This window comes from Anomaloglossus baeobatrachus, chromosome 3, assembly GCF_048569485.1.
Source record: "Anomaloglossus baeobatrachus isolate aAnoBae1 chromosome 3, aAnoBae1.hap1, whole genome shotgun sequence".
Lineage (NCBI taxonomy): Eukaryota > Metazoa > Chordata > Amphibia > Anura > Aromobatidae > Anomaloglossus > Anomaloglossus baeobatrachus.
In genome coordinates, this window is record NC_134355.1 from 113,455,930 (window position 1) to 113,476,601 (window position 20,672).

At 42.5% G+C, this 20,672-nt stretch overlaps 1 protein-coding gene across 3 annotated transcripts in view; it reads right to left on the reverse strand.

Annotated features, from left to right (window-relative positions):
- Positions 1-20,672, reverse strand: part of KIZ (kizuna centrosomal protein) — a 272,861-nt gene that overhangs the window by 169,747 nt on the left and 82,442 nt on the right. For all 3 annotated transcript variants that reach the window (XM_075339381.1, XM_075339380.1, XM_075339382.1), the window contains 2 exons: positions 10,794-10,928; positions 7,639-7,782 (listed from right to left, as the gene is read on the reverse strand). In XM_075339381.1, coding sequence (XP_075195496.1) covers positions 7,639-7,782; positions 10,794-10,928 — 279 coding nt within the window. The remainder of the gene's footprint in view (positions 1-7,638; positions 7,783-10,793; positions 10,929-20,672) is intronic.

The following is a 20,672-nucleotide window of genomic DNA, read 5'->3' on the forward strand; positions in this document are numbered from 1 at the left end:
CACCTGCTAGGATTCTCCCAACTTCAAGGGGAAACCAGCAGACCCTGTGAGGTAGCAAACACACCTTAAATACAATTGGTGTTATAGCAATATGAACTAATCAACCGGATGTGCAGTTTATATAACACAGCTGCTTATTCACACTCTATTGATATTATTAACAGCAGCGTCATCCATCAGATTATTAACCACCAGTGAAATAATAGCAAGAAGTCCTAATTAGACCCCAGCTACCAGTGTGATTAGTGATTATTTCACAACCGGTTGATACTGGAAAACAATAACCAGGGATGCAATCACCATAGGTTAACCTGATACTCTCTATCAGGGAACAATCTCACCCAAATCCTAGTGTCTTGTTTCCCAGAGTGTCAGTGTGTCATCATATTCGGCGTAATCCAAAAAGACCTTCATCAAAACGGTCTAGGACCCCTTATGAATAGACCCACTTCTCCTCTCCCAGACTCTCCTCCTCCCGACGCGTTTCCTGTGTATCATTCATCAGGGGAGCTTAAAGGAGTAGACCTAAACTGGGTTATCAGGCGGTCACGGCGTTAGCCCTGTATGTGGCACGGCATACAGGGCTAACGCCGTGACCGCCTGATAACCCAGTTTAGGTCTACTCCTTTAAGCTCCCCTGATGAATGATACACAGGAAACGCGTCAGGAGGAGGAGAGTCTGGGAGAGGAGAAGTGGGTCTATTCATAAGGGGTCCTAGACCGTTTTGATGAAGGTCTTTTTGGATTACGCCGAATATGATGACACACTGACACTCTGGGAAACAAGACACTAGGATTTGGGTGAGATTGTTCCCTGATAGAGAGTATCAGGTTAACCTATGGTGATTGCATCCCTGGTTATTGTTTTCCAGTATCAACCGGTTGTGAAATAATCACTAATCACACTGGTAGCTGGGGTCTAATTAGGACTTCTTGCTATTATTTCACTGGTGGTTAATAATCTGATGGATGACGCTGCTGTTAATAATATCAATAGAGTGTGAATAAGCAGCTGTGTTATATAAACTGCACATCCGGTTGATTAGTTCATATTGCTATAACACCAATTGTATTTAAGGTGTGTTTGCTACCTCACAGGGTCTGCTGGTTTCCCCTTGAAGTTGGGAGAATCCTAGCAGGTGGTTCATTCCCTGCATTTATTTTATTTTTATGCATAGGCAAGGTGATCCTTCCCTATTTTTAGAGGAATTAATAAAAGTTACATTTTAGGTATTATTGCTGTATTTGAGTATTAGTAGTAATAAAAAAAATATATAAAAATCAACAGATATAATAGACATGATAAAGAGGTTTTCCAATGCTAACAAGAGACTATAGATTAGAAAACTGGGCCAACCATTATTGGCAAATGCCAGATTCATGGAGTTTGGGGAAGGACTCTCACTTGTTAGGCTATGTGCGCACATTGCTTTTTTTAGATGCTGCGTTTTTGTGCGTTTTTTTGCAGCTAAAAAACGCACAAAAATGCACCTGCGGCAAAAACGCAGCAGTAAAACGCATGTGTTTTTACCTCGCTTCGCTGCGTTTTTGATCACTGCGTTTTGCTGCGTTTTTCCAATGCATTGCATGGATGGAAAACGCACTAAAACGCGGAAAAGAATTGACATGACCATTTTTATTTTCAGCTCAGTAGCCTTCAAGGAAGTCTGTCAGCAGGATTTCCCCCCCAAACTAAATATATGGCCAGTGCGTTACTGAGAAATCAGCGTTTAAGTTGATATGCAAATGAGACTGAAGATCTATTTGTAGATCTGAAGACTCCGTCATCCCAGCTCTATTCCCCGCCCAGTGCTGTCTCCTCTTCCTTGACTGCTAGCATCTTTGCTGTGTAACTTTAAGCAAAGGAGCCATCAGTCAGCAGAAGGAGGTGGCGCTGTGCAGAGAACAGATCTGGAGAGAACTACCAAGGCAATTTACACATCAATACAAACGCTGATCTCTCAGTAACAAACTGGTCATGTAAAGGTATTTCTAGACTTTTCCTTGAAGGAGCTACTCCCACATTTAAATAATTTGGGAGATGAAATCCTGCTGACAGATTCCCTTTAAGTCTGGCAGTGGTTTCTTCTCCTCTTCTCATTGAAATGAACATGCACGCTCAGATGAAATAGCATGCAGGTAACAGCTCTTGTATGTGCAGGGCTAATCTTCGAACAACAAAAGATTGGACTTGTAGAAAGATATATTTTACCATAAAGTGGAATATCCCAATTTTATTCCTGGGTAGTTGGAAGCTGGCTATATCCTAACAGGTTAGAGTAGAACTGATAATGGTCCTCTTGAAAATAAAGAATAATAGAGAAGAAAGGACGTGCCTATTGGAAATACCCATGTAAAAAATGTCTCAGTGCTGGAACTCTTTTGGAGTCAATAGAGCAAAGTGAAAACCGATGGAGAAATGTATCGGTGAAAGGAGCCATATCCTCAGCCATGTTAAACATATAGTGCTCTGACAGGTGACTATATGCCCACAACAATGTATATTTATTGTGGATTATATGAGACAGTGCCTATCAAAGCTCTATTTTTCCATCGGTTTCCACAAATTTGGTTTTCTTGGCCTAACTCTTGATTTAGAGATCCAGAATTTTCTTTTCCTCTTTATACTTTAGTATTCCAGGAATAGTAAATGCTCTTTAAAAGGGGATTTCCAACATCAGCCGGAGATGGTTGCAAACTACTATGGGGGTCTGTACAGAGGCGGATATGCCTGCTGGATCTGTGTTATGCACCAAGGTAACAGAAGATACGGTGTTCAGATTCAGTGTGTGCTGAGTATTCCAGGCACAATACTAATCCAGACGATAATAGAGCATTGTGCAGGTCTATCCCGTCACAGAGGCAGGTGTGCCTGCTGGATGTGCAGTGTGCGATGCCGCAGTTAGGACGCCTTGGCCAATGGCGCTCTCAGCTACACGCCAACCCACGGGACCAAGAACTTAGAGTGTTTGATGTCACACAAGAGTGCCGGCGGCCACCCAGGACCTCTATGAGAGGAAATCCTGTTATGTGTAAAAAACCCGGTAAGTACAGATGGTTCTCTACTTTTTCCTGCACTTTCCTAGTATACTGACGGCATCCTCTGAAAAAGATTATCTGTACAGTGTTTTGACTCATTTTATGTACTTTATGCAGCTAAGTACAGAGATATCCTGAAAGAAAACCTCTTCCAGAGTGCTCTGGACCTCAGGCTTGGCTGAAGGTTCATCTTCCAACAAGACAATGAACCTAAGCACACAGCTAAAATAACAAAGGAGTGGCTTCAGAACAACTCTGTGACTATTCTTGACTGGCCCGGCCAGAGCCCTGACCTAAACCCTATTGAGCATCTCTGGAGAAACCTGAAAATGGCTGTCCACCAACATTCACCATCCAACCTGACGGAATTGAAGAGGATCTGCAAGGAAGAATGGCAGAAGATCCCCAAATCCAGGTGTGAAAAACTTGCAGCATCATTCACAAGAAGACTTATGGCTGCACTAGCTTAAAAGGGGGCTTCTACTCAATACTGAGCTGAATAGAAGGGGCTGAATACTTATGGCCATGTGATATTTCAGTTTTTCTTGTTTAATAAATTTGCAAAAATTTCTACATTTCCGGTTTTTTTTTCTGTCAAGATGGGGTACAGAGTGTACATTCATGAGAAACAAAGGTGTCTGAATACTTTCCGCACCCACTGTATGTATGATTTATGACATTATAGCTATCTCTCTCTCTTTCTCTCTCTCTCTCTCGCTCTCTCTATATATAGTGAACCAAAAGTAGGTGAACAGTAGGTGGAATAGGGTTTATGAAAGCAAGAAATATACACTTCAAAGCTGTGTAAACTGTGATGGACAACAGACTGAGCACCTGCGTTGATAAAATTGTATTGTATTGCATTAGTACATATAATTTTATATGTAATTTCTAAATAAATGTTATCATTTACTGTCCATCTACTTTTGGTTAACCCTGTATAGTAGATAGATAGACAGACAGACAGACAGATATTTACATACACACACACACACACACACATTTATATATACACATGTATAATATATATATATATATATATATATATATATATATATATATATATATATATATACACACACACACGCACACATATATATATATATATATATATATATATATATATATATACATATTAGTAGAATTAACAAATACTCAATGGTGGGCACTGTTGTTTTCCAGTGCTGAGGTCCAGGTTCATATCACGTCAAGGACAAATTCATCCAGTACTATATCTTTTGTATTGAAGCATCTAATGAGTGTGTGCAAAGGTCATTGCGAAGGGAAGGGGAGCAGGGTCAGCTGTGACATTGTTTAGTGTTAACAGCAATGAAGAAGAAGCTTCAGTTTATTTTTCTATTTTACTGATATTATTCACATTTTGTGTGCACCACTTCTCCATACATTGCTAAGACATGGAGAAAAAAATAGAAAATAAACAAGAATATATAGTTTTTATTATTTAAAAATAAAAAAAATAACCTTTGAAACAATGAAAGCTATATTTTTTTTTTATCCAAGTAGATCCTGGGTTATCAGCTGTGTATAGCTTAACTGTCATTGTAAGATTGTGTGTAATGATAATGAAACTAATCGCAAATTTACTATAAGTAAATAAGTAATGTGAAGTATCAGTCAATAGTAGTCACAGTAGCCGGTATGATATATATCTATATATATACATACGCACATATACACTAGCTGTACTACCCGGGTTGATAACTGTTGTTAACAAAATAGAATGTATTAACAAAAATTTATTCTGCACACAAAAACCACAAAACAAATAGAAATGTAATTATTAAAAGGCAAACTAAGCTAATAGAAGCATTTCACAACATATATTTCAACACCACAGATATTCCACACAGATTTAACTAAATTGGCCAAGTAATGTGCTCCGTCTGTCTCTTTCCCCGTCTGTCTCTGCCTACTTCCCCGTCTGCCTCCTTCCCCGTCTGCCTCCTTCCCCGTCTGCCTCCTTCCCAGTCTGCCTCCTTCCCAGTCTGCCTCCTTCCCAGTCTGCCTCCTTCCCAGTCTGCCTCCTTCCCAGTCTGCCTGTCTCTGTCTGTCTCTTTTTTTGTCTGTCTCTATCTCTCTGTTTCTTTCCCCATCTGTCTCTTTCTAGCTCTGTCTCTTTCCCTGTCTGTCTCCCCGTCTCTTTGTCTGTCTTTTCCTGTCTGTCTCTTTCCCTGTCTGCCTGTCTGTCTCTTTCCTTGTCTGTCTCTATTTCTCTGTCTCTTTCCCTGTCTGTCTCTATCAAGGTCTGTATCTTTTCCCATCTATCTTTGTCTGACTCACTGGTTGTCTCCTCCTTCCCTGTCTGCCTGTCTCTGTCCCTGTCTCTGTCCCTGTCTGCATGTCTGTCAGTCTCTTTCCAGGTCAGTCTCTTTCCAGGTCAGTCTATTTCCAGGACAGTCTCTTTCCAGGTCAGTCTCTCTGTCTGTCTCTGTCTGTCTCTCTCTATCCATCTCCCCACCGACATCTTATTACCTCACATTTAAGCTTCTTATACTATGAATGTCTTTTGTTCCTATAGCAACCAATCACAGCTCCTACTAATAACCTGTAGTTCCAGGCTCCATTTACTTTAATGGAGGCATGTTTTTTGGAGAGTAACTGTAAAGCGTGGGGTTACATTTTCCTGTCAAAACATAGTCTATGACGTTCCCTGGGTCACATGAGGTGTCTGTGCAAAATTTCATGATTGTAAATGCGACGGTGCGGATACACTTTTCGTTTCACTTTTCCCCATTATGTAGATAGGGGTAAAATTGATTGGTAAATTGGAACGCACGGGGTTAAAATTTCGCCTCACAACATAGCCTATGACGCTCTCGGGGTCCAGAAGTGTGAGTGTGCACATATATATATATATATATATACACACACACACATACAAACTATTTAAGAAACTTTTATTTTATTTTCTCATATGACACTGTGTGTATTTATATATATATATATATATATATATATATATATACTAGCTGTACTACCCCGCTTTGCCCGGGTTAATAACTGCTGTTAACAAAATAGAATGTATTAACAAAAACTTATTGTGCACACAAAAACAACAAAACAAATAGAAATGTAATTATTAAAAGGCAAAAACTAAGCTAATAGAAGCATTTCACAATATATATTTCAACACGACAGATATTCCACACAGATTTCACTAAATTGGCCAAGTAATGTGCTCCGTCTGTCTCTTTCCAGGTTTTTCTCTGTCTCTTTCACCGTTTGTCTCTGTCTGTCTCTCTCTGTCTGTCTCTCTCTATCCGTCTCCCCACCGACATCTTATTACCTCACATATAAGCTTCATATACTATGAATGTCTTTTGTTCCTATAGCAACCAATCACAGCTCCTACTAATAACCTGTAGTTCCAGGCTCCATTTACTTTAATGGAGGCATGTTTTTTGGAGAGTAACTGTAACGCGCGGGGTTAAATTGTCCTGTCAAAACATAGTCTACGACGTTCCCTGGGTCACATGAGGTGTCTGTGCAAAATTTTGTGATTGTAAATGCGACGGGGCGGATACACTTTTCGTTTCACTTTTTCCCCATTATGTAGATAGGGGCAAAATTGATTGGTAAATTGGAACACGTGGGGTTAAAATTTCGCCTCACAACATAGCCTATGACGCTCTCGGGGTCCAGCACCTGGCGCTGCCTGGGATATTAACTGTCTCTCTGTTTCTCTCCCATTCTCTGTCTGTCTCCCCCCTCTGTATATCTCTCTCTCTCTCTCGCTCTCTTTGTCTGTCTCTTTCCCTGTCTGTCTCTTTCCCTGTGTGTCTCTTTCCCTCTCTTTCCCTGTCTGTCTCTTTTCCTCTGTCTCTTTCCCTCTGTCACTTTCCATGTGTCACTTTCCATGTGTCTGTCTCGTTGTCTGTCTCCCTCTTTCCCTCTCTTTCCCTGTCTGTCTCTTTCCCTGTCAGTCTGTCTTTTTGTCTGTGTGTGTCTCTTTGTGTCTGTCTCTTACCCTGTCTATGTCTGTCTCTTACCCTGTCTGTGTCTGCCTCTTTCCCTGGCTGCATTGTGACATGCCAACATTCCATTTAAGGGCATGGTTGCGCATTCTTCTGAAGTTCTGGCTGCATTGTGGCTCCCAGCTCCATTCGCTTTAATGGAGGCAGGTTTTTTGGCGAATAACTGTAAAGAGCGGGGTTAAAATTTCCCCTCGAAACATAGCCTATGACGCTCTCGGGGTCCAGAAGTGTGAGTGTGCAAAACTTTGTGGCTGTAGCTGTGACGGTGCGGAAGCCAATCCCGGACATACACACACACATACACACACACACAGATACACACATTCAGCTTTATATATTAGATTATATATATATAAATATGGAATGCATAATATATATATATATATATATATATATATATATATATATAAAAATACATGTATATACATATATTATATATATTATATATATATATATTTTATATATATGTGTATGTATATAATGCTTGACTTAAACAATAAGTCATTTTCTGATGATATTTTCCCTTTATCTGTATTTCTTTGACTAGCCAGCATAGGAGTAGAGTGAAATGAATGTGCTAAGTTTGCGGATATAATCTTTTTACCTTTTTTCATCTTGGTCAGGATTGTGGCTGGGATTGGTCTCTTTGTAGAAGCGTCTTCCACTGTGTATCTGGAGCTGCTGGGTGACAAGTGCAGTACAGGCCTCGAGGTCTTCTGTTTTCAGAGGTTTCATCTGATTACAAAGACTAGAAGATAAAGATGTTACAATATCAGGAATATACAATGCGAGGAGACGTGTGACCACAAAATGGAAATAATGATTACAAAACTTTATGGACTTAGAATATTTCCAAAGTTCAAAAGGAAATAGTAAAACATGGGGACAGAAATATCCCCTCATAACAACTAGCACAGGCCATGCAAAGCTACACAGATAAAAGCCAAACATTGCAATTTTTTTTTTACATTTTCTGTAAACGGAGGATGTTTTTTTAACAAGTGAGCTGTAGTTTATTGGGACCATATTAGGTTTAAAATCTTTTTTTTATAATATTTATAATATTTATTTAAGTATTTTTGGGATAGGCAATTTGTTTTTCACCGTTCACCGCACTGGATAAGTAACACATTGATTTTGTAGCACAGGTCGTTATGCAACCAATCAATTTTTTTTACATAGAGAAGCATTTTGTGATAGGGAAAAAGAGTTTTTAAGTTTTTTTGTTTCTTACCTAATACATTTTTTTAGTCTTTCTTTAATCTAATTTGTAGTTTCAATGATTTCAATAACACTACAATACTCCTGTAAACCCATCGTCACACTGTAATCGAGCAAACTCTGATTGGGTGACTGAAGGAGACCCCTTCCTCTGTCCAACTACTTAGATACCAGTGTCACTACTGAACCAGGCATCTAAGGGGTTAAACGGCCAGTGTCAGAGTTTTCTCTGATCTCACCAATTACAGCAGTGTCCACTGTAATACACAGCAGAAACTCCCTGCTCTGGTGTGGGCACAGCTCTTGCACCATTCCTGTGCTGTTCACTTACGCCAATTGGCAGTAATTAGATAGGGGCAGCCCCATACAACAACAAAGGATGCAAACGAGTTAATTGAGATTTTCACCCTAAATATCAAATTATAGCAAATATGTACGTTGGATCGAACACAAACCAAATCATAGGATATCTTAAAGGTCGCAGAGCAAAAGTCTAAAATATATAAAGACCCCATAATTTGAACAGATAAAAACAGTATTTATTAAAATATATAAAAGATACAATAAGACTGCTCTTTCCCTGATAGTGCACTTAGCATGAAATGCACCCTGTCTACCAGTGGAAGATTTTCACCCTAAAATGTGGTTCCCCCACTTCACAGTGGCTCTCCCTTAATAAACCCTGTATATCCCTATATCTATAGTGAATAATTGACATGCTTAACAAATATTTAAATGGAATCTATAAGCCGATGTTTGCTACCTCATCTAAGAGCAGCATGATGTAGGCAAAGAGATTCTAAATCTACAGATTTATCACTTAGATTAGTAGCTGCAGCTGTTCTGAATGATTTTATTTTTTGTATGTAAGTAGTGCTGGGGAAGCTTCCTCCACCCACTCCAGGCTTTCAGTGTATATTTCCATAGACAGTAGCTGCTAATCACAGAGGGGGGATGGAGTCAGACTAGAGCTCACAGGCTGCTGAGATCCACTAATGATGAAGCTAAGAGGTGTAAACGAGCATTGCAGGTAAACATGAACATACTCTGAGATAAGAGATGGCTGGCTCTAAGCTTCAGGTTAACTCTCACAGCATACTGGCTTCAGATTGCATAGCAAAAATGTCCTGACAGAGTCCCTTTAAGGCTTCTTTCACACGTACGTGCCTCCGGTACGTGTTTGGCAGTTTTCTCACGTACTGGAGACACGTACACACGTAGACCTATGTATTCCTATGGTTTTGGACACACGTAAGTATTTTCGCACGGAACGTGTGTCCGTTCCGTACTTACGTGTGTCCGTGTGTTTCTCACGGCAACATGTCCGTTTTCTCTCCGGCATCACGGGTATCACACGGAACGCAAACGTGTCACACGTAATGCAAACGGACCACACGGATGTGTTCCGTGTGACATGCACCGGAGAAAAGACATGTGTCTGCAAGAAAAAAAAACAAACCTTTACTCACCTTCTCCTGCCCTGCTGTCTCTGCCGCTGCTGTCGACTGCCACTCATTATGCTCATTGAATATTCACTTCACTGCGGCCGGAAGCAGCAGCAGCAGGGAGTCGGCAGGACCGGAGACCAAAGATCAGCACTACGGACAGCGACGCCAGGGACAGGTGAGTTGAAAGTTCCCGTTCTCTGTGTGTTATCACAGATAACACACGGAGAACACACGTGTGCCATACACTCGGCACACCGAGGGCAATATGCACCTTTGACACGTCCGTGAAAAACGTGCGTGATTTTCACGGATGTGTAAAAGAGGCCTTAGAGAGGGTACTTATAAGAGAAATGCTTTCCACTGCCTCTCCACTTAAAAAAAAATAAAAAAAAACCCAAAACATAAAAAGGAGCCTGTCACATTGTACATACAGTCTGATCTGTGCATGATATACACAGCATGATATAAAGAAGGAAAAACTGAGCAGAATGATATATAGGTTTTATGGAAAATATTCAGTATAACCTGTAATTTATTCATTGAAATCCCAATTATTTGTATGTATATGTCATGTGGGCGGTCCTACTCAGTGACTGACAGCTATCTCTCCATGCACAGCCATACCGGGAAGGCTGTCAATCACTGAATAGGACCTAGGCCACCGGACTTATACAAACACCAGGCATTGCTATGAATTAAATACAAGTTACATTGAAACGTTTCCCATAAAAATGTATAAAAATCGAATCAGCTCATCCTGCTCTATATCATCCTGCCTGCTGATGAGATACCATGTTTAACATGACAGGTTCCTTATAAAGGAATTCTAGATTGGATCAATGACCAGAGGTAGCAATGTACACATAATATATAAGTCATAAAAAAAATAGATGAGACACATAGATAGTCATGAACAGATTGGATTCTATATGGACAAATATCTGTCCACACTAATGCAGAATGACCACAGAGTTTATGGTGACAGCACATCTATCAGGCTTCACATCTTATTACTGTGATTATTTGGAATGCGCCTCTATACATCAACCACATATAGATCATGCAGCGAATTTCCAAAAATGTACTGTACCTTATGAGGCAATCCCTTCTTTTGTGGCTGAGACCGCCATCCTGGTACAAGTGGGTCGGGATATGTTCTATATGTTGCAGCATATTTTCAATGCATTGAAGCAAATGAATGAATCCTTTGCTACAAAGGCTATTCCTGTGAGGACAAAAAAAATTAAACAATTACAGCCCAAACTCCATTAGTTCAGCCACCCAAAAATAATTTTATGCAATTTACATTATAACCAGGCACTTTGGATCCTTGGAGATATTCCTAGCGTCAGGTTCATAGCAAGTCGTCTTCTGGGGCTCCAATGTGCCAATGAAGATGCTTTGTGCATGTGTATGCCAAGTGTGCTCGTCGTCGTCGTCATGTGCATACAGTACCCATCAATATCATCATTGGCTTGAAGAGGAGATGCCATGGATCAGGCGTAGGATAAATATCCCATACATGTATATTGTTATGAACATACCATATTACGCAGGTGAAACACTAAAGGCCGCTTTACACGCTGCGATATCGGTACCGATATCGCTAGCGTGGGTACCTGCCCCCATCTGTTGTGCGACACGGGCAAATCGCTGCCCGTGCAGCACAACATCGCCCAGACCCGTCACACGTACTTACCTGCCCGGCGACGTCGCTATGACCGGCGAACCACCTCCTTTCTAAGGGGGGCGGTTCGTTCAGCGTCACAGCGACGTCACAGCTGCATCACTGAACTGCCACCCAATAGAAGCGGAGGGGCGGAGATGAGCGGGACGTAACATCCCGCCCACCTCTTTCCTTCCGCATAGTGGCCGGGAGGCAGGTAAGGTGAGGTCCCTCGTTCCTGCGGTGTCACACGGAGCGATGTGTGCTGCCGCAGGAACGAGGAGCAACTTAGTTACTGCAGCAGTAACGATATTTGAGAATGGACCCCCATGTCACGGATGAGCGATTTTGCACGTTTTTGCGAGGATGCAAAATCGCTCATAGGTGTCACATGCAACGGCATCGCTAATGCGGCCGGATGTGCGTCACCAATTCCGTGACCCCAACGACTTCGCATTAGCGATGTCGTAGCGTGTAAAGCCCCCTTTAGTCCTGTTTTCTACAATGTGCTACACAAGCGGTGCACCGTTCCCACTAAACAGTGATCCTGATGCTCCATCTACTCATAAAAAGTTCTGACATCACATAAGTTTTTCAGAAGCTTCACGAGGGCCACAATATACTTATCAAAGTACGTAAACAAGAAAACCGATCTCAGTATATAAAGCTGCTCAAGAAATGTTTCAATCATCCAAAAATCATAAATATTTTATTTTAAAAAAGGGATCCCCCAAAAAAACAAAAAAAAAAACAACAAACCAATCTAATCTTTTGGACCCCCACGATGTCTCTGACATGCCAGCACCGGGCCTGGGGGTTACTCGTTACTGGGCCGACTCTGTTCTGTTCGGAGGATGTCACGGTGACAGGGCCCAGATCCGTGACCCCGGCAGTGTCGTTTTAATAAATGGTGGTGTTGGTGATTATTTACAGGGGATAATAGTTTGTGACGCCACCTGTGGTATGCGGCCAGATAGGTGCCACCGCTGCCGCTCAGTTCCCCCTGGGGTCGGTGGTGGCACAGCAGAGTTGGAATAGCTCTCCACAGGTAGAGCTGGGCCCCAGGGCTGTTGGGAGTAGAAGTCTATAATGGCGGGGTGCAGGGCCCGAGGTGCAGGAAAATAAATGGGCAACACAGGAATGCAATTCAAGATTTTACTCACTGTTGAAAGTTCCTGGTTTACATGAGCGGTCAAATGTCGCTCCCAAAGTGCTGAGTTCTGCTGTGATGGGCTCCAGCCGATCCCCGGATTGTTCGGAGGCACAACACGGTACACCCTTTTATGTTCCTTCCCTGGTCGTCTTCCTGCGCTGACCTCTCCCGCCTGTCCCGCGCCTACACACTCAGTGCCCTAAGCCGGTGTCCGCGGACCCTGTAGGGTGGCTTGAAGCTCTATCCCTTGGCCCTATGTGGTCACCTTCCAACAGATTCGTGTGCGGATGTGGCTTCGGCACTTGCAGTAACCTTAGCCTCTGGTTTGCTAGCTGAGCCTTGTAGTTCTCCACTAGTTGAGGGGCCGGTCCCCTACTGCGGCCAAGTCCTTCCACTCCGGTATGTCGTTTGTGGAACGAGACCACGGATGTATGTCACACTTTCCGTGGACTCTAGGACCCTTTCTCTACAATGCCTGGGCCGAGCTGCTCCAGCTCCTGACCACAGGTCTTCACTCCTCCGCGTCCACTTCCTGACTGGCCAACCGTGTGCTACAGTGTGCTCCCACTAAATAAACTCCACCTCCAAGCTGGCTTCTTGGGACTGTGGATTAAATGTACACCTTGCCCTAACCATAGCCTGAGGGAGTGTTGCCAAATGAGAGTGTCTCTGTGTTTGTGTGTACACCGATTTGTCACCTCCTCCTTACCCAGGAATGGGATACTACACGTCTGGCTGAGGTGCAGTACCTCTGTGGTGACTGAAGCCTCAGGGGCGCCACATCTCCAATACCCTGTCTTAGTCTCCTGCATTAGAGACTTTCCATCCTAGCGAAGATGGAGGAGATGGGGTCTTCACCGAGCCATTGTGAGGAACTAATTCAATCCAAGTACAGTATTAAAATATTTATTTCTATTCGTCAATGAGTTTCTACGAATACTTTCGCCTTCTTCAGGACAAAAAAAAAAATAAAAAAAATCATATTCCACCTTTGCATTTCCATCCTAGTGGGAAAAAAACCCCTTACCGATCTCTTTCGGAACGGAGGGAAATGCAAGGCTGCAGAGGTCACATCACATGCCCCATCGGAAAAGTAAGGAGACAAGGTAGGGATGTGAAGGAATGGTGTTCATCCAATAGGTATGTTTTTTATTTTTTAATAGTGGACAATGACTTTCAGGGCCTCTGATTTTTAAAAGTTAAAAAATATCTGTGGCACGTTTATCATTGCAATTACATCGGATATCCAACTTGCATATGCCGAGTAGAAGTCGGACCTCCTGAAGCCCCTACACCACTTTATCTGATGGCAGGAAATATCAAGAAGAAGGAAGGAGACTGGCAGGGGACATGGGCAGAGTTAGGGACATATGGCAGGGGTTTGGGGAGATTGTTTTTACAGATCACCAAGGGCTCCTTTGTAAAATATAGTTGAAGAAAACCAATTTCAGCTTTTCCTCATCTATGGCTTCTCCCCTCATCAGTCAGTAGTATCTAGCTTTGTAAATCCTAATATAATTTGCTACGGGTAATGAATAAGCCTTCAGGAACGTAGGGCAGAAATAAACCTGTAACAATAGCGATGGGAATCACTAGTGTAGGCCTCTTGTACTCAAGTGGACTTGAAAATCTTAATGTGTTTGCCTGTCGTGAACCAAGTTTACTAAAAATATGATGAAGGATCATAAAGCATAAACCCTTCACGCATAAAGAGGCCAGCTGATAATTAATAACGGGTAGAGGTGCCAATGTGATTGCCACCGCCTCCGCCAGGAGAGGCAGGCACAGAGGAGCAGCCGCCAGCTATCTCTTGGTTTTGAGATCCGATCTCCAGACCACCTGCAGACACACACATCTACTTGTTGTGGTGGACAAATGAGGATTTGGTGAAGGCTTCAGTTGTTTAATAATGCAAATTAAGATTTAAACATTGTAACAATAGGAATCTGTTAATCCTTTTTACAGCGTTGTAAATAGCCATTCAGGCTTCACTTCCAGACCGCCTGCTTTGTGTAGGGTTTAACGTAAATAGGCACTACAAGAATCAGATATCTGTCCAGCCACACAGAATCCTGGCCGGCTTTCAAGCCATTTTTGGATGGGAATTATTGAGAGCATCATTTGACTTTTCTTTACACCACCATTCGCACAATAGATACCATTAGCACTACAGAATAGATTGCTATATCTTCCAGGACAGAATATGACAATAAACCCAGGGCAGAGTTTGCGGCCAGCTGTACATCCATCACCGCACTGTTTGTTTTAGCTCCACTATAACTTGGGCTCAGATAAGCAGGGCTTTTCTTTGCTTTCTCCACCAGTCTCACCAAACCTTTCTTTTGGAAGATAGCTCATTTTCCTCCATTGTGATTACGTCTGGGTGGTCTTTCTGGGTGCCACTTGAGGGGACGGCGATAATAAGGAGGAGGAGATGGAAGGGACACCAGCAGAAAGAAGAACAGAATTTATGACAATCTGCAGCAGGCTGGGGATCAGAGGTCAGCAAACACGGGGATCCTCTCTTTTACAGGTTGCTTCCTGGAAACGGTCTGATTAAGCTGACAATCCACGGCGGGCAATAAATCTGAGCCTGCTCCTCTCCAGACCGGCCGGGCACAGCCTTCTAATATTGAATATACTGTATACTACACATCCCTCGAAATTACTTTTTAGTTTCTCTGTTTTTAATGTCACCACATTTCCCAATACAAACGGCATACATTATTAAAAGCCCTGGTGTCGGGGCAAGGTTACATCCTCACGTTAAGAAGCCTTCCATGGACCACTGTTCAAGAACTTAATCTTTGAAGCATTATGCAAATAAGGTGCTCAGTGCAATGTGGGTGGTCCCGAGGACATCTATCAATCAGCCACCCAGCTTCTCACCCCAGCGTCACCAGTCATAGCGCGGATATCACTTGGGCCAGCACCGTCAGTCAATACGGCGGCCAGATTCACTATGGGATGGTGCTCAGGGCCACCCACCTTGTGCCTCATTTGCATAATACTTCTAAGATTGATTTCTTGAAAAAAAGTCTATAGATTTTGGAACTACAGTTCTGTTTCTCATGGATATCTGCTCTTCATGGAGATATGCCTACTACTTTGCATTGTAATTTTGCCTGACACCCTTAAAGTAGAGCTCTTGAACCTGATGAAGCTGGTGTACTTGCTATGAAAAAGCAACATAGCTGGAGAAAAAGACATGACCTGCACATCCAAAAATCATACTTTGAACTAATGCTACTAGGTAAATTTATATTATGTATTATGTTGTGAGGTACCAGGTCACCTGCCTTGCTGATGCACTGTTGCTGTGGCGGTGGTTGGCATGCAGTGCCACACCTTTAAGGTTCTTCAAATAAGTTAGGGACCGCTGTGACGTTGCAGTGGGCTTCATACAGTCTGATCAGACTGTATGAAGCCCCCTGCCCCTGCTGATGCATTGTCGCTGCTGCAGTGGTTGGCATGCGGTGCCGCACTTTTCAGGCATAGAGTAGGGACCCACTCAGAGGTTTGCTGTGACGTGGCAGTGGGCTTCATACAGTCTGATCAGACTGTATGAAGCCCACTGCCACGTCACGGCGGTCCCTAACTTATTTGAAGAACCTTAAAAGGTGTGGCACTGCATGCCAACCACTGCCGCAGCGACAGTGCATCAGCAGGGCAGGTGACCTGGTACCTCACAACACCCATGCTGCAAGGCTGAGCCCCCATGGCTCCAGGCCCCACCGACACAAAACCACCTCAGCAATGGCCGCTGCACAGCACCAGCACCCTGTGAAAGGGCCAAGACAACTCTCCTCCCACAACCTCTGAGTATGTGAACGGAGAGCAAAAAGGTAGAACCTCTTCTTGCAGTCTCCTGCTAATTGAAAATGCCTGTGCTAAATGGGAGGAGTGCTGGTTAAGCTCGGGCGGTCACACCCACTATCTCATCTCCCGCCCACTAACTCCAGCCAGCCACACCCACTCTTTTACGGTCCTTGATAATACAAGTATGCCCAGATGTGCATTGCCAATTGACCGTCCCCTCGAATCAAAATCAGACACTTCTCCCCGATTTTCCACCGGGCACACACTCAGCAAAAAAATCACAAACATGTCAATGACTCCATAGACTATTGCAGGTACCAGTGCTATCCATAAAAACCATGGACAGCAATTGCATACAAGAATCGGATGTCTGAATGAGTCCTAACATGCAGCCATTACCCCACTTATTCCCTAATCTATGTGGCTCCATGTATATATTCATGCTTTAGATGCCATATTATCGCTGCATATCTATATTTGTTTTCTATAGTTCAAGGTCCCATACATCACTCAATCCACGGATTGCCTTGTGTTGGCTGTGTCTAACACCAAATCATGGTCCGACACACAATGGTCAGTTTCCACTATTGTGTATTTCCTAATTTTGGTTTCTTGCTATTGTCAGTGGGTCATTTATGGAAGAAGAATAATAAGTGTGGTCTCAAAATGTTATTTAAAGGGAGATGTTAATTTAAAGCGGACTCTAGTGGGACAAAAACACACACACATACATATTCGAAAAGTTGTTGTTGTCTTTCGATAAGCTGCAGGCCGCTCGGTTTCTAGAAACTTGCTTGCAATCATTACTCTTGTCGCTCTAACCCCATTTCTGTACCTTCTTGTGTTCACATACCTTTGACATGGCAGACAGTCTACCTGGCTGAAACACTGCAGAGGCTGCCGTAATCATACAACTTTATTTACTAGCAAGTTCCTACCACCAGCCCACAAACCATCTACTCTTCTAGGTTTGGATAAAATATCCGAGATATTTTTTCCTATATCTTTTAAAGGGAACTTTCACAAGATTTTTGCCACCTAACCAGAGAACAACAGCGATGCAGCAATGTGTCCCTTACTGGGCTGCTTCCTATAGTTTTGATAAAATCAGTATTTTACGAGTAAAAGGTCACTAGCGGATTAGTAAATCTGCTGCCATGTAGTTCTCTATAATCATGAGCGCTGTATAACCTCATCTCCAACCTTGATTTGCCACTTTCTGTGTATAAAGTGCACAGGCAGAAATCTGTCAATCAGTGATGTGGGCGGGGTTATCCAGAGCTCAGATTTCAGAGAACTGGTGGTTCTGCAGCAGATAAAACTGTGATTTTATTAAAACTGAAGCAAGCAGCCCAGTCAGTAAGTTATATAATCACAGAGGTCTCTGCCTCAACATCATGCTGCTCTCAGATGGGGTGCAAAAAAACTTTGTGACAGATTCCCTTTAACAATTTGGTTTTTACTCCTCTTCTTTACGGGCAATGCAGCTCACGTCAGGAGGGCAAAAAAAAAGCTGCAATAATTCAAGGCTGCCTCTCTATATGGAAAAGAGCGGCATATGCAGCCTGAAGGTGAATGAGGAGTCCTTTTGGCCTCCATTGGACTAGTATACTGCATATACCGTATTTTTCGCTTTATAAGACGCACTTTTGTTCCCCCAAATTTTGGGGGAAAGTAGGTGGTGCGTCTTATAATCCGAATATATGGGACGGGGGTGTGTATATATATATATATATATATATATATATATATATATATATATATATATATATGGAGGTAAGAGGTACCGGGCACAGCTACTCCACGAATGGCTAAACGCCACAATCCCAGTGGGAAGAGGAAGACCTGGGTGCGTGTCCCAAAGGTACAGACCATACAAGATCCAAATTCAGACAGAAAGGGTCGCACTCCAAGGCTCTGGATGAAAGCGATCTTTAATCCATGTTCCGTGTTCAATCTCCTGCTCCCACTCATATAATATGCACTGCCGCTGTCCATCATTGTGGTGCTGAAACCGCACCGTGGCGATGGGCTGGGGCAGCGTCGCATATTATATCTGCCTGCGCCCTCCTTTGATCGCACATGATCCCCCCTGTGTTAGATATGGCCCCCATACTGCTGCCCATAGTAAAATAAAAAAAGCTTTACTTACCTCCAGCGCTGATCTCCCAGTGTCTCTGCTGCTGCTGTCTGTGATCAGGCACGCAAAGATGATATCACTCTGCTGTGCCGATCCCATGACCGACAGCAAGAACCAGGAAGTGGAGGAGGAGCAGCAGCACGGAGGGAGACACGAGGAGGGACCGCGCTGAGAAGGTAAGGAAAGAGTGTTCTATTTTACTATGGGCAGCAGCATGGGGGCCATATCTAACAGAGGAGAGGTGTGCCATCTATAGTGGCCATGGGTGGCAGTATGGGGGCCATATCTAACAGGGGAGGTGTGCCATCTATAGTGGCCATGGGCAGCACACATGGGGGCCATATCTAACACAGGGGAGGTGTGCCATCTATAGGGGCCATGGGCAGCACACATGGGGGCCATATCAAACACAGGGGAGGTGTTCCATCTATAGGGGCCATGGGCAGCACAGGGGGACGTGTGCAATCCATAGGGGGCCATGGGCAGCACAGGGGAACATGTGCCATAAATAGGGGACATGTGCCAGCAATAGGGGATGTGTGTCATCAATGGGGGACATGTGGCATCACTGGGGGACGTGTCCCAGCACAAGGGGGCTATATTCAATATAAGGGGGCCATATCCAGATTAAGGGGGGCTAATTTTAGGATGGGGGGCTATGAGGGACATATACCCTATATGATTTGTTAGATGGACACTGGCTTTATAAGATGGACCCCATTTAACATTAAAAAAAAATTCTCTTTTCCTTCACCAAATTTGGGGGTGCGTCTTATAATCAGGTGCGTCTTATAAAGCGAAAAATACGGTAGATATACGTTTTCCATATACAGTAGACTTTGCTTTTTTATATAGAATTCTCTTAGATTTTAGTTAATGTGTAAAATATATATGTCTGAAATATAATTTGTATGAACTGTGCCTATCATGAACTTTTAATACATTTTAATCTCTTTATGACCTTATTATTTTCTCTTTTATTCTGTGTTATCCTTCGTTTCTTCCAAGAGCCATAACTTTTTTACTTTTCCGTCAATATAGCCATGAGGGCTTGATTTTTTGAGGATCGAGTTGTACTTTTACATGAAACCATTCATTTTATCATACAGTATACTGCAAATCAGGAAAAAATTACCAGCAAGGTGAAATTTAAAAAAACAAGTGCAACTGCACAATTATTTTTTGTTTACCATGTTTACTATATGGTAAAACTGACCTGACAATATGATTCAACAGATCCATTCTAGTACATAGATACCAAACATGCATCAGGTTTTTTTGTATTTAAATTGTGAAAAAAAATTCAGACGTTTGTATAAAAAAGAAAAAAAATAGTCTTTGGTGCCATTTTCAGAGAACCGTAACGTTTTTATTTTTTGTGATCTAGGGCTAAATGATGGGTTCTTTTTTGTGCCATAAGCTGATGTTTTACTGATACCATTTCTGGGTAAATGTGATGTTTTGATCGCCTCTTATTGTATTTGTGTTGTAGCAGCCAGAAAAAAAAAACACGCAATTTTAATGTTTTGATTTTTTTTTTCTTTACACTGTTTACCCACATTTCTGACCTCAGCCATACCAAATGTGTATTTGTTATTATTATTATTATTATTATTATTATTATTATTATTAATAATAATAATTATATTAGTTATATTATTGTATTTTCAATGGGGCATAAGGAGGGTGATTTGAACTTTATTTTTTATTTTTTTATATTTTAAAAAACTTTTTTTTCACTTTTTAGTGTATTTACTAGTCCTTATTAGCACTGCTCTATATAGCTGAAATCATGACCTCCTATGAACGCTGAGTCGCAGCCAGCATTCACCGGAAGAACGTCATGACTGAAAGAGGAGTATTAAACTGACCCTCGGCTGTCATGACAACCCCTTGGCGCCCCACGATGATGTAACAGAAGTGGGGAATGATGCACTCTCCGCCGCCACATGTTAAATCCTGTTTTCAGAGACTGATAGCCGGTTTAACTGGTTAACAGCCACAGGGGATCTTCAATCCATCTGTGGCTGTTAGACCCCTTTCACACATCAGTTGTTTGCCATCAGTCATAATCTGTCGAATTTTGAAAAAAACGGAACCAGCGACTGATGCCGCTGGATCCGTTTTTTTTTCCTCATTGACTTGTATTAGCGACGGATTGCGACGAATGTCCTCACGTTTCATCGGTCGA